This window comes from Blastomyces gilchristii (genome assembly GCF_000003855.2).
Source record: "Blastomyces gilchristii SLH14081 genomic scaffold supercont1.14, whole genome shotgun sequence".
Lineage (NCBI taxonomy): Eukaryota > Fungi > Ascomycota > Eurotiomycetes > Onygenales > Ajellomycetaceae > Blastomyces > Blastomyces gilchristii.
Window position 1 is genome coordinate 789,416 of NW_003101669.1, and position 26,158 is coordinate 815,573.

A 26,158-nucleotide genomic window follows, 5' to 3' on the forward strand; every position below is an offset into this window, starting at 1 on the left:
AAACTTTATTTTACGTCCAATCCCTGCTAGCACTCCGACGTCGTGGAACAATAAATGCTCCCGAAGGTTGATATTCGTGTCATAGACATTTAGATCTTAGATACGCCGGATTAGCACTCGGCTTGTTCATCCTGCCTGGCAAAAGTTAGCTAGGCGCACCCGTTTTGAAGGAACTAAGCATTTGGACCTATGATAAATGCTCAATCCATCGTTAGGGCATGTGTTTCTCGCCGGAGTTGTTGCTCATTGGCATACACTACGATTAAGTGACTTGTCATTCAGTCCTAATCGAGGGTCATCGTACTCCAGGCGAGGATAGATGGTCCGAAAAGCATTGGCTGCCAAGTTCGGATTTATTTTGACTAGCACGGCTATCAATTGGCACAGGGTGGGATGAAGTTTCTCTAGCGCTTGCTAACAGCATCCACTTCCTTGGCTAAATCAATGAGCATCTTCACAGTCTCCCTGTCAGAGTCATCTACAGGAAAAGTACGATCGGCTGTCAAGCAACAAATGTTGCTCTCAGTAAGCTTCCACGCATCAACTTCCCCGGGAATAGCTGGCTCCACCATGTATGCCTCGAACTCGGCTGGCTTCCGCTTCTTGCTATCGGCGTATTTGTTGCTTAGAAGCCATCCATTGAACCACAGCGGCATGCCATTGGTATCCAAGTGTAGTAGCTGGGGGCCGCAGATTGTGTAGTTTTCTGGCTTTTGCTCATTTCCTTCTAACGATGCCCGTCTCCCGTTTTTGGAGTCCTGCTGGAGGGTAATTTCATCTTTGGGCGGGGTCTCCTCGTCCTTAGCCTTTGAACCACGATCCTCAATCTTTCCAATAATGCCTGTAGCTCCACCATAAAATGCATATTGAGTGTCTCCAACTAGTTCCCAACCAATCCAAAATGTTTCTTTATCACCTAACGTGGAATCAGCAGATTGAAATTGTTGATTAAGGGAATGGAGGCAACTTACCATAAACCATATCGTACACACCAATTTTATTCTCGTCTTTATTCCCGTCTCGATCAGAGCCGTTCATCCTGCATACAAGCAACATTGCCATAAAATGTCTCCACTTGTCGATCACTACAACCCCGGACTCTTGCATATGGCCGCTCTCGCCTGTCCAAAATCTGGTCGCCATGGCGTTCCTAGATATGGGCCTGGGAAGAATTTGTTGCAGCCACTCCTTTTTCGATTCTGGCATGATACGCCGGTCTTTGAAGAATAAAGCGCCTGTTTCTGTATATGCTTTTTCTTCGAAGAGTTCTTCCGGATTCTGTAGGAAAAGTGCATCGGCGTCGACGAAAAGGACCTCCCGGAAACTCGAGAGTAGCATAGAGAAGGGTTTGGCTGCCCAGCCCTTGAGCTCCCATCCCTCATCATTTACCATCTGGCTAAGGTCTCTTGTAATAACCCCTGGGAGCATTTCCAGTTGGGCACGATAATCTTCGCCCAGATCGCCATCACCTAGATACATGATCTCAATGGGTAAATTGCAACCAAGTCGTCGAAAAGATTTAATCGATACAAGTAGGTAAGGTGCTTGCTTATTTCCCGCTGTGGAAACAATCCCTCGACCTCCTTTTTGAAAGTTCACATGGAGATGCATGTGGCCGGGGAAAACAGGGGAAGTCCATGGGAAGAGATGTGTCGCCAAACGTTGTGAAAAGGAGCGATACGATTCATACAGATGAACGGTCTCAGCGAAAGTTGATGATGATGGCAGCGCTTTTGGGTTAGTTCGTAGATACTGTATAATATCATCGCGCACATACATGATGCCACCCTCTGCAAGAATATGTAGATTTTCCCAGGCTTGGAAATAGCGGTTATATGCTCTCGTTCTCAGCCCGACTTCTCGCAGTTTCTCCTTCCCAGTCCCCTCGATCGGTTTCAACAATTCCCTAATATGGATTTCATCCGGCATTATCGACAGGATGTACTCAAGCCCAGCTCTAATATGAGCAACGTTTCCATCTTTTTTTGTTTGGAGGTGTGAAGTAGTAATACGCCTACTATGGCCTTCTCGTATTCCTGGCGGCGGATCCATAACCAAATCATGTTTCTCTACAGGATCTAGCTCAGGTAGTATATCTGCTTCCGGAATCATCATCGCTGGCTGGGAATCCTGAAGGACTTTGTTTTCTTTGAGATTTGGGTTTCCGGTCATCGGCGGGGTATTGTATTCGCTTCGTCGCTCTTTTATGTATAGCTCGGGTGCAAGGGAAGTCAAAGTCATAAAGCACAAAGTGATTGCGCATAAAAGAAACAATAATCGCACAGCAGTTCTCCATCTTCGAGGTGGAGAGTAACGGCGAGATAATCGATATCGACTAACCTGACGGGACCACATCATATTGGCTGAGGAAGGCTCATCTCTAAGGCTCCTAGAGGCCATATGAGTTCCTATGCATCTTCTAAACGCATGAGAAGTAGTCTAGAAGTGGGCAGTTATTGGCCCGTGGGAACGTCCAGTAAGGACTCAAGGAGCAGCTCGCGCTCCCTGGTATTTACTTGCGTCGGCGCACATTTGTGCTGGGAGGCCTTGAGGGATCTGCTCCCAGTGGCGCTCTCAATTAATTCTTGAAAACGAATCTAGACTCAGTGCTGTACGGAATAGTCTTGAGTAGGCGTAAGCCATTTTTCTGTTGTTTATCGATCCATGGCCTATGGTGATGCTAGGAGCGCCAGTTCTATACGGAAAACAGGATAGAAGTTGCATCGTTCAAAACTAGATATTTGCTGCACAATTCGCATGTGGATGTGGATGCAATCCCCTGGACTAGCCCGCATGGGAACATGTGGATGGAGACTAAACTCCTTCTACCCTAACGCGGCCCGCAGGCCAAGAAAGGAGCTTTTTTCAGCCACTGCTTGCTTCTATTATTATTGACAGCCATGTTTTGTTCCCGCACGCGTGGAGTCCGTTCATGGCAAAGACGATTTGGGTTATCCCGCGTTGATTCAATCGCTGGCCTCTAAGGTGACCACCTCCTACCGCCTCGGAACCGCTCCAATCTTGCTAGTTTGATGCCAGTCAAATGTCCTAACTAGAAGGAAAGGGCTTATACGGGAGCTCTTAGGCACACGCCTATGTGACAGCCCCCGGGCTCAAACAGATCAAAACTACCCAGTCGCAGGGCAACATAAACCGCAGGCTGTGGACTGTAGACGGCGGAAGTAACACATCGGCGATTCAAGATGAAGGAGATAGATATTGAGGAAGCGGCGGTTACCCCGTCACCGAAAGCAAGCAAAGGTCAAAATTGGCCTCTTGTTGCGTGGATAACGGTGAATGTGTTGGCGACAACGGCGATTGTATGCCCGTCCCCCTTCGTTACTTAGAGCCCATGCGATATTAAGAGAACAGATAATGACTAACAGCGAAATATAGGTCTATGTTAATAAATTAATCTTCACCGACCCGTCCCTAGGGAGATGCCCTCTGGGCTTTGTCGCCTTCCACTTTTTCATCACATCGGCGATGTTATACTTAACTTCTCGCCCGAAAGTGCGCTTATTCGTCCCAGTACGGGCGAGTATCGTCTCCGTGCTCCCTCTCACATTGATTATGTGCGCCAACGTTGTCTTCCTAAACTTGTCGCTTGCCTTTTCCACGATCATATTCTACCAGGTCGTTCGGATTCTACTCACTCCTCTTACTGCCATCATCGATTTTTGCTTCTACGGCTCGAAAATCCCTTTCAGGGCATGCCTCGCCCTTATCCCTACCTGTATCGGAGTCGGGATAGTATCATACTATGACTCCTCCTCAAAATCTAAGAAAGCCACTGTAGAAACTACCTCAGCGCTTGGCGTGGCCTTCTCATTTGCTGGCGTCACTATCAGCGCGATATACACCCTTTGGGTTGCACAGTATCACAAAAAGCTGAAGATGGATAGTATGCAGTTACTTTATAATCAGGTCCCCTTCGGCGCATTGCTTCTCTTCATCTTCAGCGTTCTCACAGATACATTTCCTGTTTGGGGTGACGTGGTCCCTCGACAATGGATGTTACTTGTGATCAGTGGAGCTTGCGCCTGTATCGTCAACCTCTCTCTCTTCTTCATTATCGACCATGCAGGCCCGGTCAGTAGTACCGTGACTGGCCACCTAAAAACTTGCGTCATCGTTGGACTTGGCTGGGCCACGAGCGAAAAGGTAGTGGGTTTTGAAAGCAAGTTTGGTATCCTTTTCGCAATATTAGGGATCATGCTGTACTCGTTTGTGATGCATGGGAGGAATGCGAAAGGTTCTCAACCGGAAAAGGGCAGAGAGGACGAAGTCGTGAAATAGATGCCCAGGGATGGATGAGAATGTTTATGTTGTATGATTCTATTGCCACCCCCCCTCCCACTTGAGGGATTATAATGTTGATATAACGTCAGCTGCTATTTAACCATCTGTGTACATGTACTTAATTTTTTTGGGAGGTTATACAGTGTCTTGGTGATCAGTTTTGGAAAGCGTGAGTGGTACATGGAATTTAATGTTTATTGACTGGGGACTGATTAATAGATAAATTATACGAGCAACCATTCATTATTGTTTTGACATACTTGCGGTGACATTCAAGGTTCAAACTCCCCATAATCCATCTGGCAATCCTCATATTTACACGAACACATTGTCCCCTCACCTGCACATAACTCAGAAGTAGCACTCCCTAGTTTGAAACGGGCCAGCTTTCCGCTTCCAGTCGACATTTCTTTACTCCATTCTGTATCCTCTATCAAATCTGGAACGGAATGCACGGCTTTCCCTGTGACCTCCGTTATCCAGCCGTATCGTTTCCAAATAATCTCCGACAGGCGACGGTGTGTCTTGTACTGATGCACGGCATATTGAACGTCTCCCCTCTCGTTCAATGCCTCGCCCCACTCATTGATATTCACAATCGGTGTTGTGCCGACCGTGCCAAAGAGCGCCTCTTCATTCGGCACCATGGATGCGTGTCCGAGCCCCGCTTGAGTCAACTTGGTGTCGAGTAACTTTGAATAGAATATATGGATGTGGATAGCCTGATCATTGCATTCATACTTTGACCACATCAGCTCCGCTGCCATGGTCCGCAAATACACTGCCATTGCCATTGCAGTACCGTATGTCGACCCGGCACACAGGCGATCCAGGGACTTGTAAGACTCCGCTTGGTTTTGCGACATATAGGAACGAGCGCACGCATCGAACCAACCAACATGCACTTTACATTGACCAATTTTCAAGCCGCGCCACTCTGCGAAGTAGAGCAGTTCAGTACCGCTTCCCATCTCCATGTTAAATGGGTTGCGCTGGAATGCCACGTCGAGGTCGCAAACGAGTATCTTGTCCCAAGCAGTCGGCACGCCCCCAACGAAATTGGCGAACCCCTGAAACCGCCTCATGACAATAGGTGCATCCGTTTCGGGTAGCACCCCGACGAATTCCAGAGAGGGGTACCTTTCAAGCAGAGCTTTGAAACCGTCTGAGGGGGTTCGAGCGACGTCGGGAGGAGTGATGATTTTCACGAGGACTTTGACTGGGAGGCAGGCAGAGTGGTCTGGCACATCGTGGCCGACTGCCAGCTCCAGCGACTGCATAAAGATGAATATCTGGTCCAACATTTTCGCTCCATCCACGGCGCTCAGAATAAGATTGGGTTTCAAAGAAGGACATGATGTGATTGTGGTAACAGGCCGCAGGGCCTTCATGTCCACTTGAGAATTCCACTCAGAGAATCCGACTGCTATGGATTTCACATTGAGGTAGACGCAGATGGTCACCACGAAAATTATTAAATAGACGAAGGGGCCTCGTTTAAAAGTCCATCGACAAAGCGACACAGCATTGACGCCCATATTGTCTTGTACAGATGGAGTGGGTATATATTTGCTTAGTGAAGGAAGGGCACATCAACCAGGAGGACCATCTGCACCACTTCGAAGATCAATCAATGAGGAATGAGGGAAATATCCATGTTCACTAGATGACAGATTTCAATATCCTGACCTCAGCAATCCCACTCTGCAGCAGGTCGAAAGGTGGCTGGCGTCCATATCAACATTTGTTCCGATGTAGTCGAGACTGTTTCGACTCCAACTCCCGCTCAAGTTTCTGTTGATATTTGTCCAATACAAGGAAATTCAACGATCAGCACATCTCCTCGTCAGGCACACAGTTGATGAATAACAAATGAGAAAAGAACAAATAACCTATTAGGTAACTTCTCTTACATTCTCTCTTTTCCCTTTCCTGTTATTTCTTTTTTCGATGTAGCCAGTGTGTATGTTATGGGGCGTGCCGCGGATGACTGGCTTGAGATTTGGGGAAACTAACTATTCGATCTATATTTTCTTTTTCCGCCTCTATATCAGCTTTGTTCTAACCTGAAATCCCGCGGTCCGGGACCCTTGACCAATTGATGGTCCAGATTGGCAATAAGATGTTAAATAATAGGCAGCCTTGAAAGAGATCTCTGCAAAGGGGATAATTATGCCTTGATCACAGCTAAGGGAGTGAGCCCCTCCTATGTCCTCCTGTTGGGCATCCGCTGTTGGTCAATCTTGGAAACGACGGAGGTAGAGAAACGTGCATTATCCGGTTTATTCATAATTTGAAAATATATTATGCCTTGTTGTGTCCAAGTCATTCCCTTGGGGCCATCTTCAAGGATTTACAACTCCGGTAGACTATGAAGCACACGGTGCTACTTCTCCTAGCATGCTGGATTCGTTTTATAACTTCAGAACCACAGCAAACTGAGGCGTACGAATGTCTAAGCAACCGAATAGAATATGGCGGGGCCTACTCATATCAGTGTTACTGGTCTTGACGTATGATCTTGTCAACCGCACGCCATACCGGCACCTACGATTTCATTCCAGGAGCGCTCCAAACAATGGCTTCCTATCCACTGCCAAAGCCCAAACGCTGTGCAGCACGTACGACCTATCAATCTTCCCGGAGCGAGCACAACATCGCAAGATCTACGACCTCATGTTGGTCAGCACCGAGCTAGACTGGCTTGAAGTTCGTATGAATGAGCTCAAACACCATGTCGACTACTTCGTTATAGTCGAATCGGCGCATACATTTACTCAGAAACCCAAGCCTCTCCATTTCAAGGAGAACTTTACCCGCTTCGCTCCTTTCCAATCTCAAATACTTTACCACAATCTCGATATCTCCAGCTTAGGATCCAACAGCACCTGGGAGCGTGAAGCTTTCCTTCGCAACGGACTCTTCGATTCTGTCTTTCCCAGTTTAGTCGGTGATGCGGAGCCTTTACTCAATGATGTTATCCTGGTATCAGACGTCGACGAAATTCCCCGGCCATCTACCCTGAACGTTCTCAGAAACTGCGCCTTTCCGGAGCGTGTCACCCTCCGCAGCCGTTTCTTCTACTACTCCTTCCAATGGCAACATGTCGGCGATGAATGGCACCATCCCCAAGCGACATTCTACCAAGGGCCAGAGAAAACAATCAAACCAGAAGACCTACGGATGGGTGGCGGCGCACTTGATCTGTGGAATGCCAGCTGGCACTGCAGCTCCTGCTTTTCAACAGTGGCTGAGATGGCGAAGAAGCTGGAGAGCTTTTCCCACACAGAGTACAACAAGCCGGAGTTCCGGGAGCCGCAGGAAATCGTGCGAAGGGTTCGGAATGGGCTGGACCTGTTCGATCGTGAGGGCCAGTTGTATGAGCGTGTACAATCGGGTTATGACGCACCGCAATATGTGAAGGCGAATAAAGAACGATTTTCATATATGTTGGATCGGGATGCAGAAAATGCGAACTTTAAGGACTATACTTCGGAATGATGGGTCTAGATTCCTTATTTTACACTATCTTATCGTGTATTTTATAGAACGGACTTGATAAGCGTTTTTAGAATTGGATGGATACTCACCAAATAAGAAGTGAGGGTTGTGGCGTTTACATGGAGCTACATAGAAGAGGGAAACGAAAAACGATAAGAACTGGATGACGATTGAATGAGTTCATTGATCTAAATTTAGAGCACATACTGTAGTTACACAAGCTCCTAGAGCGGCGTTCATCCTATTGTATAACTATGCAATATATCCAATATTGGCTACTAGCTTGCTAACCTTGGAATAACCCAAATAGATGAACAAGGTTTACCCGAACCCCTGAATATGACATATACTTGTAGCCGGTTATTCAAATCTATATAATCCATCGCTGATGGAGGACGCTTGCTCAACAAAACAGAGCTAAAAATACTATAGTCATTACGGAGTACTGTACATCTTCTTCAATTAGTAGTCTTAAATTTCTGGGTTAGCAAATAAGTATGTATAACCCGATTCAACAGAACAGACAAATAGATAATAATTCACAATCAGAACTTTATCAAAATGTATAGAAATTGCAACAGAAGTGTAGTGGCACGTACGTGTTTGAATGCCATGAACTAACGGGATTTTTTGAAAACCCTAAAAATAAATGAAGTTAACAGCAAGGTATAGGGCTCGTCTAGCTGGGCCAATTTACATGTTCCAAGGACGCTATGCTATCATCATCAACCCGCGGGGGAAAACAGAAAAAGAAGTAAAAAAAAGAAAAGAAAAAGGGCAACACTCTAACTATCTGCTCTCCAACCGGCTCAACGCACCCAACACAATCGCCAAGTCTTCCTTCTCTATTCTAAAATCATCCGCTCCATCACCATCTGAATCTGCACCTCCCTCTTCGCCCTCTCCCTCCTCCTCGTACGCCCCCGACTCTCCAACTTTCTGCTTCCCCTTTCTCCTTCTCGTTCTCATCGTACGACCATTACTGCTAACTCCCAGCTCCTCCCCGCCAACTCCTCTTGGCCGTAACCGATCGCGCTCTTCCAATCGACGCGCACAGATCGCAAGAACCTGCCCCGCCACGTCATCCGCTGCGCGGCGGAAGAGTTCTACGTCGTGGATTCCCGAGGCGAAGGAGTCGAGTGTTGGTATTAAAGAAGTTGTTAGGCGGGAGAGGCGGGACGTTATGTTGGATATGGAAGTATAGGATGGGTCTGCTTGTTGGGTTGGTGTAGATTTATCGGTAGAGGTGGAAGTAATGTTTGATGGGTTTAGAGAAGTCAGGATAGCTAGTTGTGAAGGGTCGAGGAGGTCGGGGTTTATCGCATCTAGTTGTGGAGTGGATGTGGATGGTTGTTGGGTATCGGAGGATTGTGCGGATGTCGAAGATGGAGGTCTTATTCTTGGAATGGACGGGGGACGGAGTAGGGATGTGAGTGATTGTCGTTCTAGTTGAAGTCTGCCGTATAGAGTTAGTATTTGCTTTGGTTGTATGCATAAAAAAATGAACTGCATTGAACTGCATTGAACTGCATACTTGTGTATCTGTGCCTCCAATTCTTTAATCCTCCCCGCGTTCTGTATATTTCTCGGGTTTGGTTTCTTTACCACAACAGCCGCGGGTTCCGATTCTTGCCGGCTAAACCAGTCCGAAAGCTCTGGACGATTCGCAAAATCTTCGAGCAGTTCCTCTTGTATTACCCGCGCTACATGAGGGAATGCAGTTAGTAACACTTCAAATCGTTGCATCAAATGATGCCCGTTCTCAACTTGAAAAACATACCAGCTAATCTCGCGCTTTCATCCCCGGACCTGGACCCGGTCGGCTTTTCCCCCAACGCCCGAGTCGCGCACCACGTTAGTAACTGTCGCATTCTCTTCGGCTCCGACAACCCCTCACACTCGATGTGTTTGTAGAAGTGCGCCGTATCGACTTGGTCATGCGGTAACGCTATCGGTAGAAACATGACTGTATCAGCAACTTTTCCTAGCTACAGAATAACCACGGCGGATAGGAAAAGGGAATAAGCAAAATCGTATATAAAAGCACAAAAAACACACCATTCGACACCCCGGATTCAATCAACAAACTCGCCCTCCTCCCTCTTCTCCCAAGACTACTCCGCCTCTGGCCCTTTTGGCTCTTCTCCATCCGCATTTCCTTATTTTTGCGAATGACAGGCGTATCCGCCAAGGGAAGTGCAATCTTCTGCGTGTTCGTATCTGCCAATGGCGTAGTACCTTGCCCTTCCGTCTCCTCCGTTGGAGGCGCCATTTGTGGATCTTTGGTCTTACTTGACCCCCGCTTTTTTGTAATTGTGATCGCTGCTGGTTCGACATCATGCGATTTCTGCCTGGATTTTGATGACTTCTCCGTTACTATTGCGGTTGGCTCCTCTTCAGCCAGCCGTTTAGACGTTCGTCGAAGTGGCCGAGTGGGGAGCTTTCCATTCGGAGTCTCAAATGTTACATGGCGCGATGCGTCTGTGGATTTGGGAGGTCTCCCTCTCCCCTTCTGCTTCCGGACAACTTGTTCTTGTTGTTGTGTATCATCATCCCTTAGCGGTTGTGGGACTGAGTTCTCATCGATTGCAGCGGGCTTCGATTTCTTCGTGGCAGTTGCGCGAGTGAACTGGAACCCTTCAACATCCTCGTCATATTCAGCTGTATGGTAGAGAAAGCGAAAGTGAAAATTAGCATTGATAACCCACAAGGTGCCCTCAGACCTTGGCAACCAGTGCAAAAATCATCCCATCCCTCTTCCAGCGACTGAAACAGCAAAGCGAAAAGAGCCACTCACCAGCCTTTCTCTTCCCGCCCCATCCATTCGCACCCTTCTCAGGCCCTCCTTTCACGCTCCTCTTCGTTCCATTCCCATTTGGCAGCCGCCCGCGCGCCTGCGACATCACCGGATCGATAGTCGTCAGCGGAGAGCGACTACGCGTCGTCCCCTGGTCGTACCTGCTTGGCCTGCTATCTCCAAAATCTATGATATGATTTGTCGTGCTTCGTGTACTGATTGTGGCTGCAGTAGTTGTGAAAGTGGCTGTCATGTCCAGCTGATCAGCGCAGACAAGTTTTCCCTCGGTTGCTGTCGTAGTTGTCGCGAGTTTGAGTGACGCCGGCTCGCTCAGTGTGAGAGGGCGAGTGAAACACGCGGAGATATGTGACGGGTTTCGGATTGCTTCTATCCACCGGCGGTTTCGTTATATGTACATGCGACGCGCTGGATTTCTGTGTAGGTGCTTCCGTTTTTTGGACTCTCCCTATGTCGCCCGCAACAACCAACAGTTCGTTAGATGATAAAAGATTACGCGCCCACTGAGCCGTGAAAAGTCGTAGCCGCCAACCCGCGATCGTAAATTTCTCGTCCTTGCTTTCCAGTCCCTTCCTATAGTGTCCGCGCGATAAAGTTCCAATCGCAAATTCACACGAAATGCGTTATCCGAATCTACTCTTAGCGACACCCAATCCGTCTCGCAGCATTTCCCCAGGCGGCCCGAACAATGAAAATACCCTTCTTATATCCCAACCGGCAAGGTCCTATAATCGTAGCGAAATGTGGAGTATCGTCTGTGTCGTCCGTGTGCTTCGTTCGTTCTCCCCCTCAGTATCCTTATTCCCTCCTGTCCGTGAATTGGCTGTTCGTTCCCTTCCACACAGAGGCACAACACAAGTAATCGGCCGTCACGAACGTAAAGGATTTGCGCATTCCCGAGGTATCGTATAACGGGGTCAGGCGTTAATGCACTATGATGGATAAGTATTGTGTGTGCCCGTTTCCCTTTTATCGATTTCACACCTATCAATCATCCTGATCATCGTCCCGGAGTTGTTTTGGTCTTGGCGCGTCGTCAAATATTATGTCAGCACTCGACAGTGGATCTAAGCTAGTCCAATTAGGGAGTAGCGTATAGGGTTGAAGGCTCTATCAATATCATGTACGGAGTATATCAATCGCAATGGGATCTATTGGGAACGGACAGAAATATTTCTTCATAGGGGCTCGAATCGCAATCGGTAGAAATGTTCTCCTGACATTAAATTGCAGACGAGCTGTTTAAAATAACTTGTTTTGCTTTGTATTAAGATTTCAAAAAAAACCTTTGATATTAACAAGAAAAGAGAAGAGTATACATGAAATAATATCAACAAAAACTAAAAACATATCGTAGACAAATATACCGTCATCACGGGTCGTCATCATTCCATGTTATAGGGACATTTTCCTAATGTTGTTGAATCATCTATGGAGTCAGTCATGGCTTTCGAAGTTCCGCCTCCCGTCTTCTATATTTTCCGTTTGCGTGCCTGCTTTCCTGTCTAGGCCCAAATGTCCAAGTTTCCGGAGTCTAAGATCTAAACGCATCGACCCATATATATCTAGTATCTAGAATTCTCTAACCCCGAAGCTTACCGAATTGCATCTCTGCCTATTCGTCAGATGGTGCATTCAAGCTCCCTTCGATTCTGCGCATTGCCTCTGCTCGGTCCTCCGCCGTGATACTCTCCTCGCTCTTCCGCATGTCGGGAGTGTATTCAGGTTCGTCAGGGTGGTGGCCAATTGACATACCAACGCGGACCTAAGGGAATGGTTATAGTTAGAAAACGAAATACATATTTCAAAAAGACAATAAGGCGAGGATTCATCCCCTCCCGTTTCTTTGCTTTCCCATTGCTTGTTTTTCCCATGGGGTAGATAAATGGCCAAACTTACCAAAGTCTCAAGGGCTCCTAGTGAATTTCCGACAAGGTCCGAATCGAAGGCTATCTTGCCCGGTTCGAACAAGACTAATAACGTACTACCGCCGAATTTGAAATAACCCAGCTCGTCCCCACGCGCCACCTTCTGGCCTCCTTCAGCGGTAATAACAGTGCTTCCAACCATCATTGCTCCGACGCAAATGACCATGACACGACCATGCTCAACCGAATCGATAGGAACTATGATCCGCACGTTTTCTCCGTATACATCCAGCGCGGAACGGATCGCCATTGGATTAACGGTGTAGTATTCACCCTCGATGGTTTTGGGCGTCCCCATCATGCCATCGACGGGGATGTGGAAGCGGTGGTAGTCTTGTGGGGCCAATCGGAATATTCCCAGGGCGCCGTTCTTGTACCGCTTCGCGTCCTCCGGGTAGGCCTTGCCCAGGAGTCGTTCCACGGAGAACTCCCTTCCCTTGACCCAAATCTTAGTAGCTTCGTCGATGCGGTCGAAGACAACAGACCGACAATCCGCTGGCGATACGACGATTTTGGGGTTATTTGGCGCAGAGCAAGGGCGGGCACCTGGCTTCAGAGCGCGGTAGAAAAACTCATTGAATGATTTGAATTCGTTCAGGGGAAGGAGAACTTCGGACATATCCAGCTGGTGGAAGTTGATGAAAGGTACGATTTGAGCTGCGGAAGCAGGGTCATCATACTTCTTTCCTTGCTTAATACTCAATGACTTGAGCATTTTCCGAACTGCGATTTGGTCAGCATAACCGCTGTTGCAGCGCCAAACGGACGAAAGATACGTTTGGGTACTTACTTCGTTTCTTCTCCATTTCCCTACTCTTCAACCCTTTGTAAAGTAGTCGAATCCCAAGTCTAACGTAAACACTCATCCGCTCCTCGTTAATCTGTCCCGTGATCCTATCCTGAACAAGGATGTTGGCAGAGTTTGCACCAAGTTTATAGCCACCGTAGGATATCTTCGTAATAACTTTCGAATACCACTTCCGCTGCGCCTGGCTAGATGTTACAAAACCACCCATAACCAGATTATCAACCTGTCTCCAATCTTGACTGACGCAGGTAGCAATATGGGTTATGATATCGGCGTCTGATCTCTTTCCGAGTCGTGGCTGATGGCAAATTGGGCATTCTCGAACTTCGACCACATGTTCCTCACCTCCATCCTCGCCAAGGTCATCGGGGTGGAGGTTATATTCGCTGTCCCCAGAAGAGCTAGGTTCATCACGAGAAATGGTGGGTATAGCTGGTCGCTCAGGATCAGTATTTGAAGGCAGTGTGAGGCTAATTTCAGGTACGTTGTCCTCACTACTGGATTGATTCGCACTTTCGGAGCTCTCTTTGCCTGGATGGTGAGGAATATTGTCTCTCATCTTGTCACTCAAAGATTTTTTCTGCAGGGACTGAAGAGTATCCTCCAGGCATATAACAGCTTGGTCAAATGTGAGGTCTACGGTTTCGCTAGGTTCATTTTCCGCCGCGAACCGCTTAAAGAACCCATCTATGGTTGACTCTTTGAGCGTCGAACCCAGAGTGCCAAGCATTGTCGTCAGTTCAACTTTGCTGATGCGCGCGCTATCATCAGCGTCATACTGTTTCAGCATTGCTCTCCAAAACTGCTGGCGCAAGGCCGGGTACGGCATATATTTCGCTTTCACATGAAGTTCAGGGAAATGCTTGTCCTCCCAGCGCTCCTTGTTTTTAAGAACAAGTGGGATGATGTAAGTCTTGAGACCATATTCATCAGCAGGAATTTCGGGCTCTTCTACCATATTCCCAGATGCTGGAAGGTTTAACTGGGAACACGCCTCAGATGGGACATTGGGAGGGGTAGTGCTTTGTTGTTCTTGCCCAGATTGGCTAGATAACGATGTTGCTGAACTCTTCGTCCTCAGTGATGGCTTTGCCAGCTTCGTCAAACTAGTAGCCGATGAAGATCGAGACAAATTGAGGCGGAATCGCGATTTAGTAGCGGGTGGTGTGGGTGAAGGTTCCGATGGCGGTCCAGGTAAATTGTATAAACCCGTCTCTGGGTCTGCAACTGGTGCTGCCAGTGTAAGTGTGTGTAAGGGGAAACTGGACGATGCAACGAAATCGTTCCCGGATAGCTTATCCCTGTCAATGACTGTGAAGGAAATACAATACGACTGCTCATGTTTCATAACTTGGAAAACCATTTTCTCCTCGAAAACAGGGTTTAGATTATGGCGTATAACGCGCGTTCTGAGCGTTTTCTTGCCCAAAGAAGTAACAACGAAGGGATCCATGTCGAAAGAGGTACGTGTCACTGAAGTACGGTGCCGATTAGGATTGTTGTATCCGGAAAAAGAAAAACAATAAAAATAAATTGGGGCGATGAGGCTGCTTACTATTCCTCTCTGGAGGCAAATCTAAGATCTTCACTATTTCCATAAACACAATCCCGGAGACGCCATCCTTGGAGCCTGAGAACTCATAAGCTCTAGCAGCGATGGATTTGCGTTTCAAACGGGCAAGTCGAAGTTTGCGCCGGCGCTTCTCGACGACATCTGGCTTGGTGGGATCATCGGTTCCATCAGTTGTCTCGTCCTCCTTCTCGAGGTCGTCTGTGTCAGGGGAAGTAACAGGGATAATTTCGTCCTCATCATCGCTAGACACTAATACTTTAAATTTCTGAAGGATCTCGTTTGGCTCAGCAGACGGGTTCGTAGGATCAAAGAGAGTGAATTGCATCTGAATTTCACCAGATACATCGCCACTCTTCCTTCCCGCTTTCCTCCCAGAGTGAAGCGTATACCATTGCGGCTATATACCAACCATCAGCCGCATGCAAACAAAGTATGGTTCACGCGACCTCTTCCCAAACAGGGGAACCCACCTGTGGCTGGATCGTTCCAGCAGAAAAGATATCTTCCAGAGGTATATCGAATTCCCCCATGTAGTCTTTGCCAAATCTATCTTTATCCCAACATATGCATTCGAGGAGGGGTACCCCAAGGATTGGTAAGTCGAAAGAGACGTTCCATTCTGGATTCAACGTTTTGGTTATCGTGGGAGTGGACTGTCGAGCTTCGCCTAAGCTTACAACCAAGTACTGCGTACATCAAGAACAGGAAGACGCAAAACAAAATCAGTCGGCAAGATCGGACAAGGTGACAGGGTATGATGGGTAGGGAAAGCTCACGGGATCACTCAAGCCATTTCTGTCCTTCGGTGCTAGGTTTCTCCCCTACGGATAAACAACCTAATTAGCTTCTGCTCCATCACACACAAGTACTGTTGGTCTCATAGACCCGCATATAGACAGGGGAACCAATGGTGTGCATACAGATATCACAGTGGCCTTGAGAATCAGCGGTTTGGTATCGGTGCCTGAGGGCGTAAGGGCAGGACTGAGATCGCCCGAAGGAGGCATAGCATTGCTTTTGGCGCTCAGATGGCTCCCGACGCGACGTGGCAGCGATATCCGAACCATGTTGGGATGTGTTTAAGACTATGAAGGCGAACGGAGTTCGACGGAGAAACGGTCGTCACAAGCTTGGGGCGGGGAAGTGGATGCAACCAGATTTAACGGTCAACGAGAGGAGGTGAGCGGGACGACCCAGCGAGAGCTGAGGGCGAGGAAGTTGGAGGTGCCTAGTAGTAGTGGAGGTGCCTAGTAGTAGTGGTGGTGGTAGTAGTAGGAAACAGCACGATTCTCGAGGAGATATTCAGCGATCCTGGAGAGAGACGAGCATAGGAGATCTAAAAGACAACAATGAAGCACCAACAGCTGTCTTTGGGAAGAACAAGAATTGGAGTGTCTCAGCTGAAGAAGTGGAAGGGTGGAATGTGGAAAGGGGGAATGATTTCTATATGCACGCAAGAGGGATAAACCCGACAGAAGAAGGGGGTTGACAAGGAGAGGAATAAACGAGGATGAGAGGTTCCTGGATCTGAATCTCGATCTGGGTCTGTGGTCGTGATTTGGCTATTTGTTGACCAGCTGGTGGAGGGAGCGGTCAGACACCAGCAACAGCGGGCGTCATCAGCGGGGACATAGCTTAGGAAGACAAAAACAACACGTCGCAACACGACACGACACACGCAACCACAGACACCAAGAGAAGCAAAGAAGGGATACTGAACAGAGCAGCAGAACGAAAAGGGGAGACAATTATGAACACAATCTACGGAAGAGGCCAATGTTTTGTGGGCGAGCAGCAGCAGCAGCAACAACAAGCTGGTGGTTGGTCTGCGGTCATGTCAGTGTGGTGGGAAGTGCTCCAGATGCTAATCCGGAGCTTAGTCGGAGTTGGGAGGCTGAAGCGTGCCCAGCTGGCCTATCAGAAGCCTTCCAGTCGCAGCAGGCTTAAGCCCCAAGCCTTGGGCGTGGCTAGTGGCTGCTGGCTACCGAGAAACCCAGCGGCGAATAGGGGCTAGTCCCGGCTGCCCAGGCGTGCCGCTTCCCCGATGCGGCCCCGATGCTGCCCCGATGATGCCCCCAAGTAATCTCACCAGCCTCCAACCTTCCAAGCCTCCAACACCAGGCCAAAAGAATCGACCCTTGCCTGAATCTCTGATCTTCAGCTGAATCGATGCCTAGCGAAAACGGCAGCCTCAAAGGCTCAGAGACCTATTTTCGTCGATCCGAATGGACACATCCAGGAGAAATTGTCCTGATAACCCCAGCGATTGTTATGATATGGATGTTACACTTGATACACTTATAATATATTACCTCGGAATGTGTCTACGCTCAAGTGAGAGTTTATGCACGCTTTTACTAATAAATATGGCCCTCTTCTCTAATAAGAATTGCAGGTGTGCATATCTCGGCCGGATTTTTCCAACTAGTCCCACAGCGCAAGGAATCGGCAGCTCAACAGGCCAGTCAATGGAGGGGTAAACTCAAGTTTCTCCACGGCCAAAAAAAAATGCCACAAGACCAAGACTGCGCATTCCGAAGCTGTATTTAGAATTTTACTAAAAACACCTTCTCTGCCCCAATAGCAGTATGGATGGTCGATGAAAATTAATCCAAGCACGGGGGTGAGCCTGTGTCCAGCTGTTTCTATCGCCCGAATCTCCCCCAATGGAGTCAAGAAAAGCCGAAAGCAAAAAGAAAATCCAGGAATCAGAGAAGACCACATTTTCTCCTCTCCCTCCTCGTTAAATCATCTCCTGCGTTCATAGGTGGCTGAATTTCCACCCCACCTTCACATCCCAGCTCCCAGCCGACACCCTGAAACAAGCCACACATATCTCAATCACATCATGCTGCTCATCCGGTTGGTTCCGCAATTCAGATCCTGTCTTCAAGTTATCGGTGTGGAGAGCTAATAATGGGGCCCTTCGACCCTCTCTCTGCCGGATATCCTTAAATACCGATGTCAGCATCCAGCACATCAAGGGCCAAAAGCCTCACGCCAATCCACAATTCAGAGTTATTCGTCCTGCGTGCGACATACTCCTAAGTCAACATGTCTTGTATAGGACAGTGCACGAGAGAATCAATCGTCATTGATGACCTCATTCTTCCTCATCCTCACCGCTGGCAAAGTAAGTGTCAGAAAGGCTCCATACCGATGTAAAGAGAGATTATTCAAAACATTTTGATAAAAAAGAATGGGGATCAAAATATCAAATACCTACAACGCCCCCCACCCCGCTTGCTAAGTAGATCTACTGCTCTCTCTTTGACTGCAGAAGTTATCTACATAGTAGTGGGGGCTATTACCTGGCCATCTTATGGGTTTTTTAGATACCATAAAGTAACCTCACTATTTTGTATCCTCGCCCCGGGAAATGTGCTCTTTTAGCTGATTGTGATATTTCAAGTGCTATTCCTACTTCCTACTGGAAAGTGAGAAAGTCGTCCTCCCTCTCGCTTTTAGCCATAGAAGAGTTGTTTTTTTAACCATTCCACACTTCTCCGCACTTACCCGCCTAGTAGGGTTGGGTTACGCAGCGGTTGTAGAATTTGAAGTGTCGCTATGAAAGGTCTACTACAATCTGCTCAACTAAAGCCTTGGCTTCTAATTTCAAAGCCCCTCATGGTCCTGTAATTCGCAGAAATTGGATGTATGTAGTATTCTGTGAGAGAGAGCCTTATCCCTACCTCCTTAGCTGTCGCTTCTCGTACGAAACCTTATCTAAACAAATTCCAAACCCCATTTCCTTAGCTTTTTCCCATAATACCATATTTGGCTGAGGGGTCATGATGCTCACTCCGCAGATATATGCCCAGACTTAGCACAAGTAGGGCAGCAACTAGTTGATCCATTGACACTATGAACTATATAGCCCATGATCGCAGAAGGCACAGTGAGCTTCTCAGGAGTAAAATGAGCTACTGATGTCCACTTTTCTGACTTATCCTGATGCTGTTATTTTCTTGACAATTGTTAGTTAGTGGATGGTTGTCCATATCTCGAGTCCTTACAAAGCCCGAATAACATGATGTTGTGGAAAGCGGAGAATAGAAACCCTTGAGTCGTGTCCCAAAGGAAGAGGCTCTGAAATGTTCAATTGATATGATTTCCCCCTTGATTGAGCAGGACAAGTGTTCATGTTTGGTGAGTGCCTGGGGCGTGGATCGATGTCCTAAAAATAGAGCCATGTAGTGCCAAGACCCTAATTAAGCTTAAAGTAACTTTCCCACACTTTTCGCATCTGAACCTTAGAAAGCTCGGTCACAGTTTGTTTCTATGCAACGCATTCCTACCACCAACGAGCTGTCTCAAGATCCAGCGAAAGGCACAAAAAAAGGAAGGAAAAAAATAAGTTGGCGCTCAAGACCATAGCGCGGAACTTATCTTGATTCCCGAAAAGGTCGCTTTTTCGGGAGAGCACGCTGTATACGTTCCCATTGAACTATGGAATGACCTCGGGATGGTCAACAAAGCCCTTGAGGAAACGGACTTAACAATGAACTATTTAAATCCAATTCGCTCTGTTGTAGTCTTACATCTCGATGGATGTCAGAGATGGTTGGCGATCATCTCATTGTCTGAATGATGAAGGCCTCACCATGTTTTCCGTCTCTAAATCGCCCTTTTGAGCGCCACTGTCTCATTCAATATCGTCCATGGTTGTTGCCGTTGATGATGATATTCGCATCATTCTACATTATTCTACATCATGGTCCATACTGTTTTCGCCTTACACGTTCCATTCCAATTTGCTATGTTAACCTGGCATGTTCTCCCTCAGGGCTGAGGATTACCTTCATATTATCTTTTTGACATGCCCGGTCGAAACACTAGCTTTCTCTCCAATCAAGCACCTTCCCTGTCAAATGGTTTTAGGTGGGACTCGATGATATCTCGAGAACGGTGGTCTGTCAAATGGCTGACTAAAAGCTCTCGGCAATCAGATGCGGTATTCGACGAACGGAATGATAGATATCAATGCTTTTCCTTTTTGTGAGCTGGTGAACGTGGTGACAGGCTCCGCCTCTTATGTCACGAACACCTGGGGGTGGGGGAGGAATGGATGGACTTTTCTAGCCCTGGGGCCTAAATCCTTTGAGTGGAGTGGACATGTGGGCAACAACGATCGATTTCCCCGAGGAGTGCCCGAAAAGTACGTCTGGCAGGAGGATGTTATTTTTGCGCTGATGATAGATGCCTCTACGGAGAATATGGCCGGTTCTCAACTTGATGGTAACTCGAGTAGACTGGCTATTTCAGCTCTCCGACAATGATAACATGCCAGAGACACCCGTAGCCTGCCTTCTATCCCCGAACCAGCCCTGCGCACAGCCGGTAGATCACCATGATATAAGAAAGGCCATTCTTCTACCTTCCAAGTCAATCAAGATTCACGCATCTCCCTTTCTATTTCCATTTTTCTTTCGTTTGCCCAGATATTTTCACGCCACCAACTACCAGCCACTAGGAAACAATCGCATCTCTCCCAAAAACCCTGCCTCTAGATCTCTCCAAATGTCCCAAACTTTCCTCAGAGCAGGCCGGTCACCTCCGCCACTTCTACAATATCGGCACACCAGTCTCGACAGTGACTGGCCACATATGGTCACACAGGATCCGGACCAAGCATTCTTAGATGCATACCGCTACCAGCTCGCACCCATTGCCTACACTGCTGGTTTGGCACACTACCATCGTCCTCCCAGTCATGCGCAGTCTCTTCAAACCGTTGATCCGCAACCTGATCCACAAAATGCTGCGCAATGAGGTCTGGAGCCACTAGTGCCTGACATCCCAGGCTGAGCTACATGAGCTACGCAAACCCTAGGCGGACCCCACAATCACAGGAAATATCATGTATAGTGGTCATCTATTGTTGATGACGATGGGTTTGAGAAGCCTGGGAGTTTAACGTTTAATTGGGATCCGGTGTTTGGGGGATTCGGACCGGAGAAGTTCGAGTATGATAATACGAGTTTGCAGAAAGCTATCTTGAAAGAGATGGAGAGAGGAGGCGGGCTGGGGTCCGCGCTGAGCCTAATCTAGTCTTTGTGGTTTGCAAGCAGTTTCCAGTAGGTACTCTCTCTCTCTTTTCCTATTCCTTTGACGAAAACCTTTCTTTTGTTAAAGGAATTTGAGACCTAATTCCTTGGGTTGCGAACAGCTCATAGCCATGCGCTATAACGACGTCCGCCATGGAACAGATGTCATCGAAGGCGTTCTCGAGAAGTATCGGGAAGCCCTACAAAAAGAAATAATATGATCGGACAAGATGGCATATTTGTCGACTGACTTTTTCTCCGTCAGGGCACTACCACTGGAGCACGCGGTCCACGGTTTTCCGCATGGTGAGTTAATATGCTGCTGGTGGGTGGTACTCTCCTCTGCAGTAGTCAAGGAGTCAAAAACTAAAAAAAGAAAGAGAGAAAGAAAAAGGAAGGCTGACGCTGGCGCTGGCGCTGGCGCGATTGTTGTTACGCTAAGGAACTAGTAGGAGAAGAAAAGAGAGTGGAGTTTGTTGTAAGGAACCTTCCGAAGGTCATTCGGGGAGTGTATGAGAGAGGGTGCCTGGTAGAGCAACGGGAAGTTGGCGATGGCAGGAGTATTGATATTAAAAGCGCCCTTGGCTCAGGTGAGGAAGTGGATATTGTGCTGATGCGAAAGCCGACTGAGAGCATCTAAGGGAGGGAGTTCTTATGAATCATACATGTTCCGCAAATTTATATTGTAAGTCATTTCTCACAAATCAGGGTTTGCTATACAGATAAATAGTAATGCCTTCTATATATATCTCTAAATTGTAATCTATTTCTATATGAATATGGAACAGGAAACGTCCGTATACGCCTTGAAACCATGCTAGCCGAATAATGAACATCCCGGACGCCAATTGCCCAGGCAAGCCAAAACAACAAATAAAAAATAGCCTCGCTATCATGACCAGCACGTGTATGCACGCTTTGAAAAAAGAAAAAGAAAAAAAAAAGAGTCTGAAAAAAATCAAAAACTAAACAATCCACTTCTCCTCTTACCGAATGGGTAAACCACCAGAGCCGCCATGAACAATCCCCCTGAAATCCCGATAGCAACCTCCAACATCCCAGAGCCAATATCAAATACCACATTCCCCCAAAATCTGTTCATCATTAACCTCTCCATCATATTTTTTATCTCTTCTGTACTCGCCGTAGACGAATTTCCCAACAAGTCACTTGCTAGATCGCTCAGCGGCTCCGTCGCTAAATCAGTGGACTTGAGATTGGTTGAAACGATTAGGCTTGATAATAGGCTACCACTGGATGCCAAGCCTGAGGGTAGCTGCAGAAATATAGCAGGTAGTATGGCGGCAGCGGCCAGCCCATGTCCTAGCCGGCTATATAAATTGCCCATGATGCCGATTGCGAAGGCGCCCAGGGCGCTGGAGATCTGGGTCGATACGAATTGGCGTGCGGCGAAGAAGCGGACAATGTAACCGGTAACAGCGATGGTAGCCATGACGGGGAGTTGTTTAAATTTTGCCTGATTGATGAGGGAGGAGCAGATGGCGAAGCCGATCACGAAGGGGAAGCGCTGCAGATACTCGTTTTTGATGGGACTGGCGGGACAAGCAAATGCGGCTGTGGCGTTTTTGTCCAGAGCACCGTAAAGAGCAGTGCCGATGAGCATTCCGAAGCCGAGGAAAAGGGAGTAGATAATGGCGTAGACCATGCGGACAGAGCCGGCGATAATATTGCGCGATTGCAATGCCAGTGCGCCACATAGGACAATGTATCCTGGAAGAATTAGACAGATGGATGACTGAGCCAGCGCTGCGAAGCAAAAAAGGTGGTGCCCCTTTGACGTCGTTATGCTTCCGAATGCTCGAGCAAAGAAGGAGGTGATGACAGCGGCAGAGATTTCGAACACATTGGCATAGTGCGAGGAGCGGGGGGTAAGAACATGCTGCAGGACACCAAGTACACAGCCCAGAAGGAAGCAAATGGGCATGTCGATTGGTCGTGCACCAAAGGCAAAGGGGCCAACCATGGCGCTGGCTAACCCGTACAGGAATATCACCCAGGGGACACTATACTTCGGATTCGCATTCATGATGTCTCGCAGCCGCTGCATAGCCTCTTCCACACCGATGATGTCGTGAACAACTTCCTTGTAAATCATCTGGATGTCACGTAGACGGCCCAAATCAACGCCCTCATGCGACCGGACCATTTTTAAGTCTGTGGTGTCCGTCGTACTGTCCTCAAATGCCATAAGCATGGTTCCAGGAAAATACGTAAAGCTGCCCTCTAATTCGAGGACTCGAGCCGTCATTCTCATGTACTCTTCTAGTCGATGTGATGGTGCCCCGCAATTCATTAGAGCACGACAGAGTTTGTCAAGATATTTCTTCCGTTGGCGAGTTTCTCGAATATGGACCCTGAGCTGGATCTCTTCCTCGAGACGACTTTTACCGCTAAATTTTTGCTTCGCAAGAGTGAAAATCTTCCCACTAGTTGATTGTTTATCTGTAAGTGACGATCGCCGTGATCCTCCTAGCGGGGAGGATGAGTCCAGGAAAGGCACGGATTGATGACCGGGCTTATTATTGTACCATTTCTGCTTTGGCGGTCGTGACGAGCTTCTCCCGGCTATTGCTCGATTTGGAGCTTGGAGTGAAGGCGACCATTCATCATGCGGTTGCGGCTCCTCCTGCACGCTGTTTCCGTACATCCTGAGCAACGCTCCCAAGACTCCGGGTCTATAATGTGATGGTCGGGCAACGTAATCATGAGGATCTCTCTCTTCGAGGGGAGTGACCTGACCAGAAGTGAGGTCCTGACTTCGTGCGCTAACTCTGGTGAGAGGGTAAGAATCTTCCATCGGCATGCTTCGCATCAGCTTATCAGCATGAACCCGAAGATCCGCATTTATATGCGCATCATCAGAACGATCATCTTCGTCGGAATAATATGCTTGCTTCTCCATTATATCCAGATCATCCCACGATGACTGCTTGGGTCGCTCAGGCGGCGGTGCGGCCTTGTTCCTCTGCCGGCGAGAAAATCTATGAAAAAGGCCGCCCTGTTCTTTGGTCTGTGCGGAAGGTCGACGAATGAAGGAAGCCAGTCTCTGTGCTCTTTCGTGGGCGCCATGCAAGGCCCTTCTCTTTTCACCGGCATCTTCCTGTCTCGCGTTCTCATCGTCATGGAGAAGGTTCACCCTGCTTGATATGTGTTCGCTGCTGCCTATGGGCGTTGAGGCCCCTGATGATGCCTGGTGATCGAAATAACCGACCAAATCATCCGATACGTCGCTTTCAGACTCTCTCCGCGGATAGCAGTGGGCTACTGGCGGCGCTCGTGGGAGATTGCCCTCAATACCTAGTGCGTCCCGAGGGCTTTGGCCATTGCCTCGTTGTGACGTTTCTTCATCGCCAATGAATTTCACACGGCCCACTGGATGAGATCGGGAGCCATGAGCTTCTCCTTCGCTGGTTGAGCGAACGTGCGAGGTGCTTTTACGTGCATCAGGACTTTGATCTGGCGAATTTTGAGGGGCTGTCAACGAGATATGAGGCGCTCTGCCCCTTGGGCTTGGAGACCTGGAAATATCTTCTCTCGAAGAATGCATATGGAAAATACTTGGATTTCCTGAGCTTTGGGTTCCTCGATCAAGGTTGCAAATCGTCACCTATATCGAAGTCAGTCCATATATTTTTAACGTCGAAAAATTTCGAGTTGATATGATGTCATCTTCAACCACCCGTCACCCCCCTCTTCCCTTCCCACTTCTTGTGACAGACAGAATACTCAGGGAAGCTCTAGAACCCTGCACTTGGGCCACATCCCTGGAGACGGGTGGGTAGGATTAAGCCGTAGAATCTACGCTTTGTGGCGAAGGCTCGGATGATGGACAGGTTGGGGGAGGAGAGATGAAAAAGCTTAAAACGGAACCCATTATCTTGCAACTTACCTCAGAACAATAATAAATCGGGGAGGCTTCTCCCAGTTGATTTCAACACTTGGGAATAGCGAGAATTTGCTGAGGAATTGGCCTGAAGTATATATATAAGGTGATCATCAAGTCATCACAATGTTCGACAAGCTGCGGGAATCAGAAAGCCTTTCTTCAAAAGGACGGAAAAAAGCCGTTCGCCAGCAAACGAGTGGTTGTATGACGAATCAAGGTAACAAGTATTCTCTAAAAGACTTATGTATGATGATGAAACGAGGGGGGAGATAAAAATGGAGCCGGAAAAAAAGGCTCAAACGGAGGAAGCGACTGGTGGAAGAAATATAGAGAGTAAAAGAAAAAAGAAGAGCGGGCACAAATATTAAAAATAAGAAAGGCAATAAATAAGGATTAAAAGAACTATCACCAGGGAGCTCCTCGCCCCTTGCTGTGTTAATAAACATGAGCAAATCATCAAGAAGAACATGATTTCAAATTAGCTAAGAGCCGACGTAATACTTAGACACTGTTTAACTACCCCTAAGCCTAGAACCCGCTCCTCGACAGCTTTCGAACACGTTCTTTGCAAGAGATATTCTTAGATTAAAATAGAAGGAGGAGCACAAGGTCGTCGAAGGTCTCACTCAAGTTTACCTAGGTATAATCCACATGGGTCCCCCGAAAGCCCGGCCTAAGACCGTGACTTGAGCTAGAACAAGGGAGGCGGATCCACCAGTTGAGGCAAAAGGAATGGGAGGGGCAAAGGCTAGAAAGCATCTGATTGATTCAAGTGGAATCAAAGGGCCCAGACAACAGGTACTGAAAAAGAAGAGGGGCAGTAGGCATTCAGCGATGTCCATGAATAGACAACCTCATCGATAGAATTGTCCAGTTTTAGGGGGGAGTTTGTTTGGTTCTTCTTCAAAGTTAGAAGAAAAAAATAGTTAGAGTTCAACCTATAACGTCACAAGCTGCCCGGGGGGGGTTTAAGGGGAAGCTGTCACTTTCCTGGCTTTTCGGTAAAAATTGTCCCGCGCCAGCCAGCCCGCCAGCCAACTTACATGTAATCACACCTTTATCCATGGTAAAGTTGTACGCACGGACTGAGATCCACAGGTCCCACCCGCCACCCGTCACGCCATTATTCGAGCTTCTGGAACTGTAGAAGAAGGTTATATAGTGGGGACTGACTGATAAGCGACCGAGCAGACGGATCGGATGCACATCGCCCGAGCCAGGAACATAATTGTTGGCAGGGAGCTTTAGCTCTATTTTGATTTTCTCTCGGTCAGTTG

The 26,158-nt window shown here is 47.9% G+C and overlaps 9 protein-coding genes across 11 annotated transcripts; 4 read left to right on the top strand and 5 right to left on the bottom strand.

Annotated features, from left to right (window-relative positions):
• Positions 1 to 111: 111 nt before the first annotated feature.
• On the bottom strand, positions 112 to 2,755 carry BDBG_06572 (alpha-1,3-mannosyltransferase). Its single transcript, XM_002623087.2, has 3 exons — positions 972 to 2,755; positions 188 to 916; positions 112 to 131 (listed from the first exon to the last, which is right to left on the bottom strand). The coding sequence occupies exons 1-2, from the start codon at positions 2,398 to 2,400 to the stop codon at positions 405 to 407; spliced, it is 1,941 nt and encodes a 646-aa protein (XP_002623133.2). The 5' UTR covers positions 2,401 to 2,755; the 3' UTR covers positions 112 to 131; positions 188 to 404.
• A 49-nt stretch (positions 2,756 to 2,804) lies between these two features.
• BDBG_06573 (uncharacterized protein) lies at positions 2,805 to 4,601 on the top strand. The gene is made up of 2 exons (XM_002623088.2): positions 2,805 to 3,320; positions 3,397 to 4,601. Exons 1-2 carry the CDS (start codon positions 3,204 to 3,206, stop codon positions 4,297 to 4,299), a joined length of 1,020 nt encoding a protein of 339 aa, XP_002623134.1. The 5' UTR covers positions 2,805 to 3,203; the 3' UTR covers positions 4,300 to 4,601.
• Positions 4,339 to 7,904, bottom strand: BDBG_06574. 2 transcript variants are annotated; one of them, XM_002623089.2, is made up of 3 exons: positions 7,074 to 7,904; positions 6,216 to 6,968; positions 4,339 to 6,096 (listed from the first exon to the last, which is right to left on the bottom strand). In XM_002623089.2, the coding sequence occupies exon 3, from the start codon at positions 5,838 to 5,840 to the stop codon at positions 4,575 to 4,577; it is 1,266 nt and encodes a 421-aa protein (XP_002623135.1). In that variant the 5' UTR covers positions 5,841 to 6,096; positions 6,216 to 6,968; positions 7,074 to 7,904; the 3' UTR covers positions 4,339 to 4,574. The 2 variants fall into 2 exon arrangements, with proteins under 2 accessions (XP_002623135.1, XP_031579505.1); XM_031722667.1 differs by having other exon boundaries at positions 6,195 to 6,968.
• BDBG_06575 lies at positions 4,603 to 9,334 on the top strand. 2 transcript variants are annotated; one of them, XM_031722669.1, is made up of 2 exons: positions 4,603 to 8,298; positions 8,353 to 9,334. In XM_031722669.1, exon 1 carries the CDS (start codon positions 6,754 to 6,756, stop codon positions 7,801 to 7,803), a length of 1,050 nt encoding a protein of 349 aa, XP_031579507.1. In that variant the 5' UTR covers positions 4,603 to 6,753; the 3' UTR covers positions 7,804 to 8,298; positions 8,353 to 9,334. The 2 variants fall into 2 exon arrangements, with proteins under 2 accessions (XP_031579507.1, XP_031579506.1); XM_031722668.1 differs by having other exon boundaries at positions 4,603 to 9,334.
• Positions 8,229 to 11,827, bottom strand: BDBG_06576 (Mis12-Mtw1 domain-containing protein). Its single transcript, XM_002623091.2, has 5 exons — positions 10,601 to 11,827; positions 9,862 to 10,464; positions 9,584 to 9,751; positions 9,338 to 9,506; positions 8,229 to 9,259 (listed from the first exon to the last, which is right to left on the bottom strand). The coding sequence occupies exons 1-5, from the start codon at positions 10,851 to 10,853 to the stop codon at positions 8,593 to 8,595; spliced, it is 1,860 nt and encodes a 619-aa protein (XP_002623137.1). The 5' UTR covers positions 10,854 to 11,827; the 3' UTR covers positions 8,229 to 8,592.
• A 406-nt stretch (positions 11,828 to 12,233) lies between these two features.
• On the bottom strand, positions 12,234 to 15,994 carry BDBG_06577 (phosphatidylserine decarboxylase; the record flags this gene model as incomplete). The annotated part of the gene is made up of 7 exons (XM_031722670.1): positions 12,234 to 12,383; positions 12,518 to 13,269; positions 13,337 to 14,827; positions 14,910 to 15,324; positions 15,398 to 15,613; positions 15,704 to 15,748; positions 15,848 to 15,994. The coding sequence occupies 7 exons, from the start codon at positions 15,992 to 15,994 to the stop codon at positions 12,234 to 12,236; spliced, it is 3,216 nt and encodes a 1,071-aa protein (XP_031579508.1).
• A 627-nt stretch (positions 15,995 to 16,621) lies between these two features.
• Positions 16,622 to 16,941, top strand: BDBG_06578 (uncharacterized protein; the record flags this gene model as incomplete). Its single annotated transcript, XM_031722671.1, has 1 exon — positions 16,622 to 16,941. The coding sequence occupies exon 1, from the start codon at positions 16,678 to 16,680 to the stop codon at positions 16,939 to 16,941; it is 264 nt and encodes an 87-aa protein (XP_031579509.1). The 5' UTR covers positions 16,622 to 16,677.
• A 2,761-nt stretch (positions 16,942 to 19,702) lies between these two features.
• Positions 19,703 to 20,760, top strand: BDBG_06579 (uncharacterized protein). Its single transcript, XM_031722672.1, has 2 exons — positions 19,703 to 19,808; positions 19,877 to 20,760. Exon 2 carries the CDS (start codon positions 20,127 to 20,129, stop codon positions 20,697 to 20,699), a length of 573 nt encoding a protein of 190 aa, XP_031579510.1. The 5' UTR covers positions 19,703 to 19,808; positions 19,877 to 20,126; the 3' UTR covers positions 20,700 to 20,760.
• Positions 20,761 to 21,531: 771 nt separating this feature from the next.
• BDBG_06580 (DUF1212 domain membrane protein Prm10) lies at positions 21,532 to 25,860 on the bottom strand. The gene is made up of 2 exons (XM_002623095.2): positions 24,885 to 25,860; positions 21,532 to 24,602 (listed from the first exon to the last, which is right to left on the bottom strand). Exon 2 carries the CDS (start codon positions 24,540 to 24,542, stop codon positions 21,933 to 21,935), a length of 2,610 nt encoding a protein of 869 aa, XP_002623141.1. The 5' UTR covers positions 24,543 to 24,602; positions 24,885 to 25,860; the 3' UTR covers positions 21,532 to 21,932.
• Positions 25,861 to 26,158: the final 298 nt, after the last annotated feature.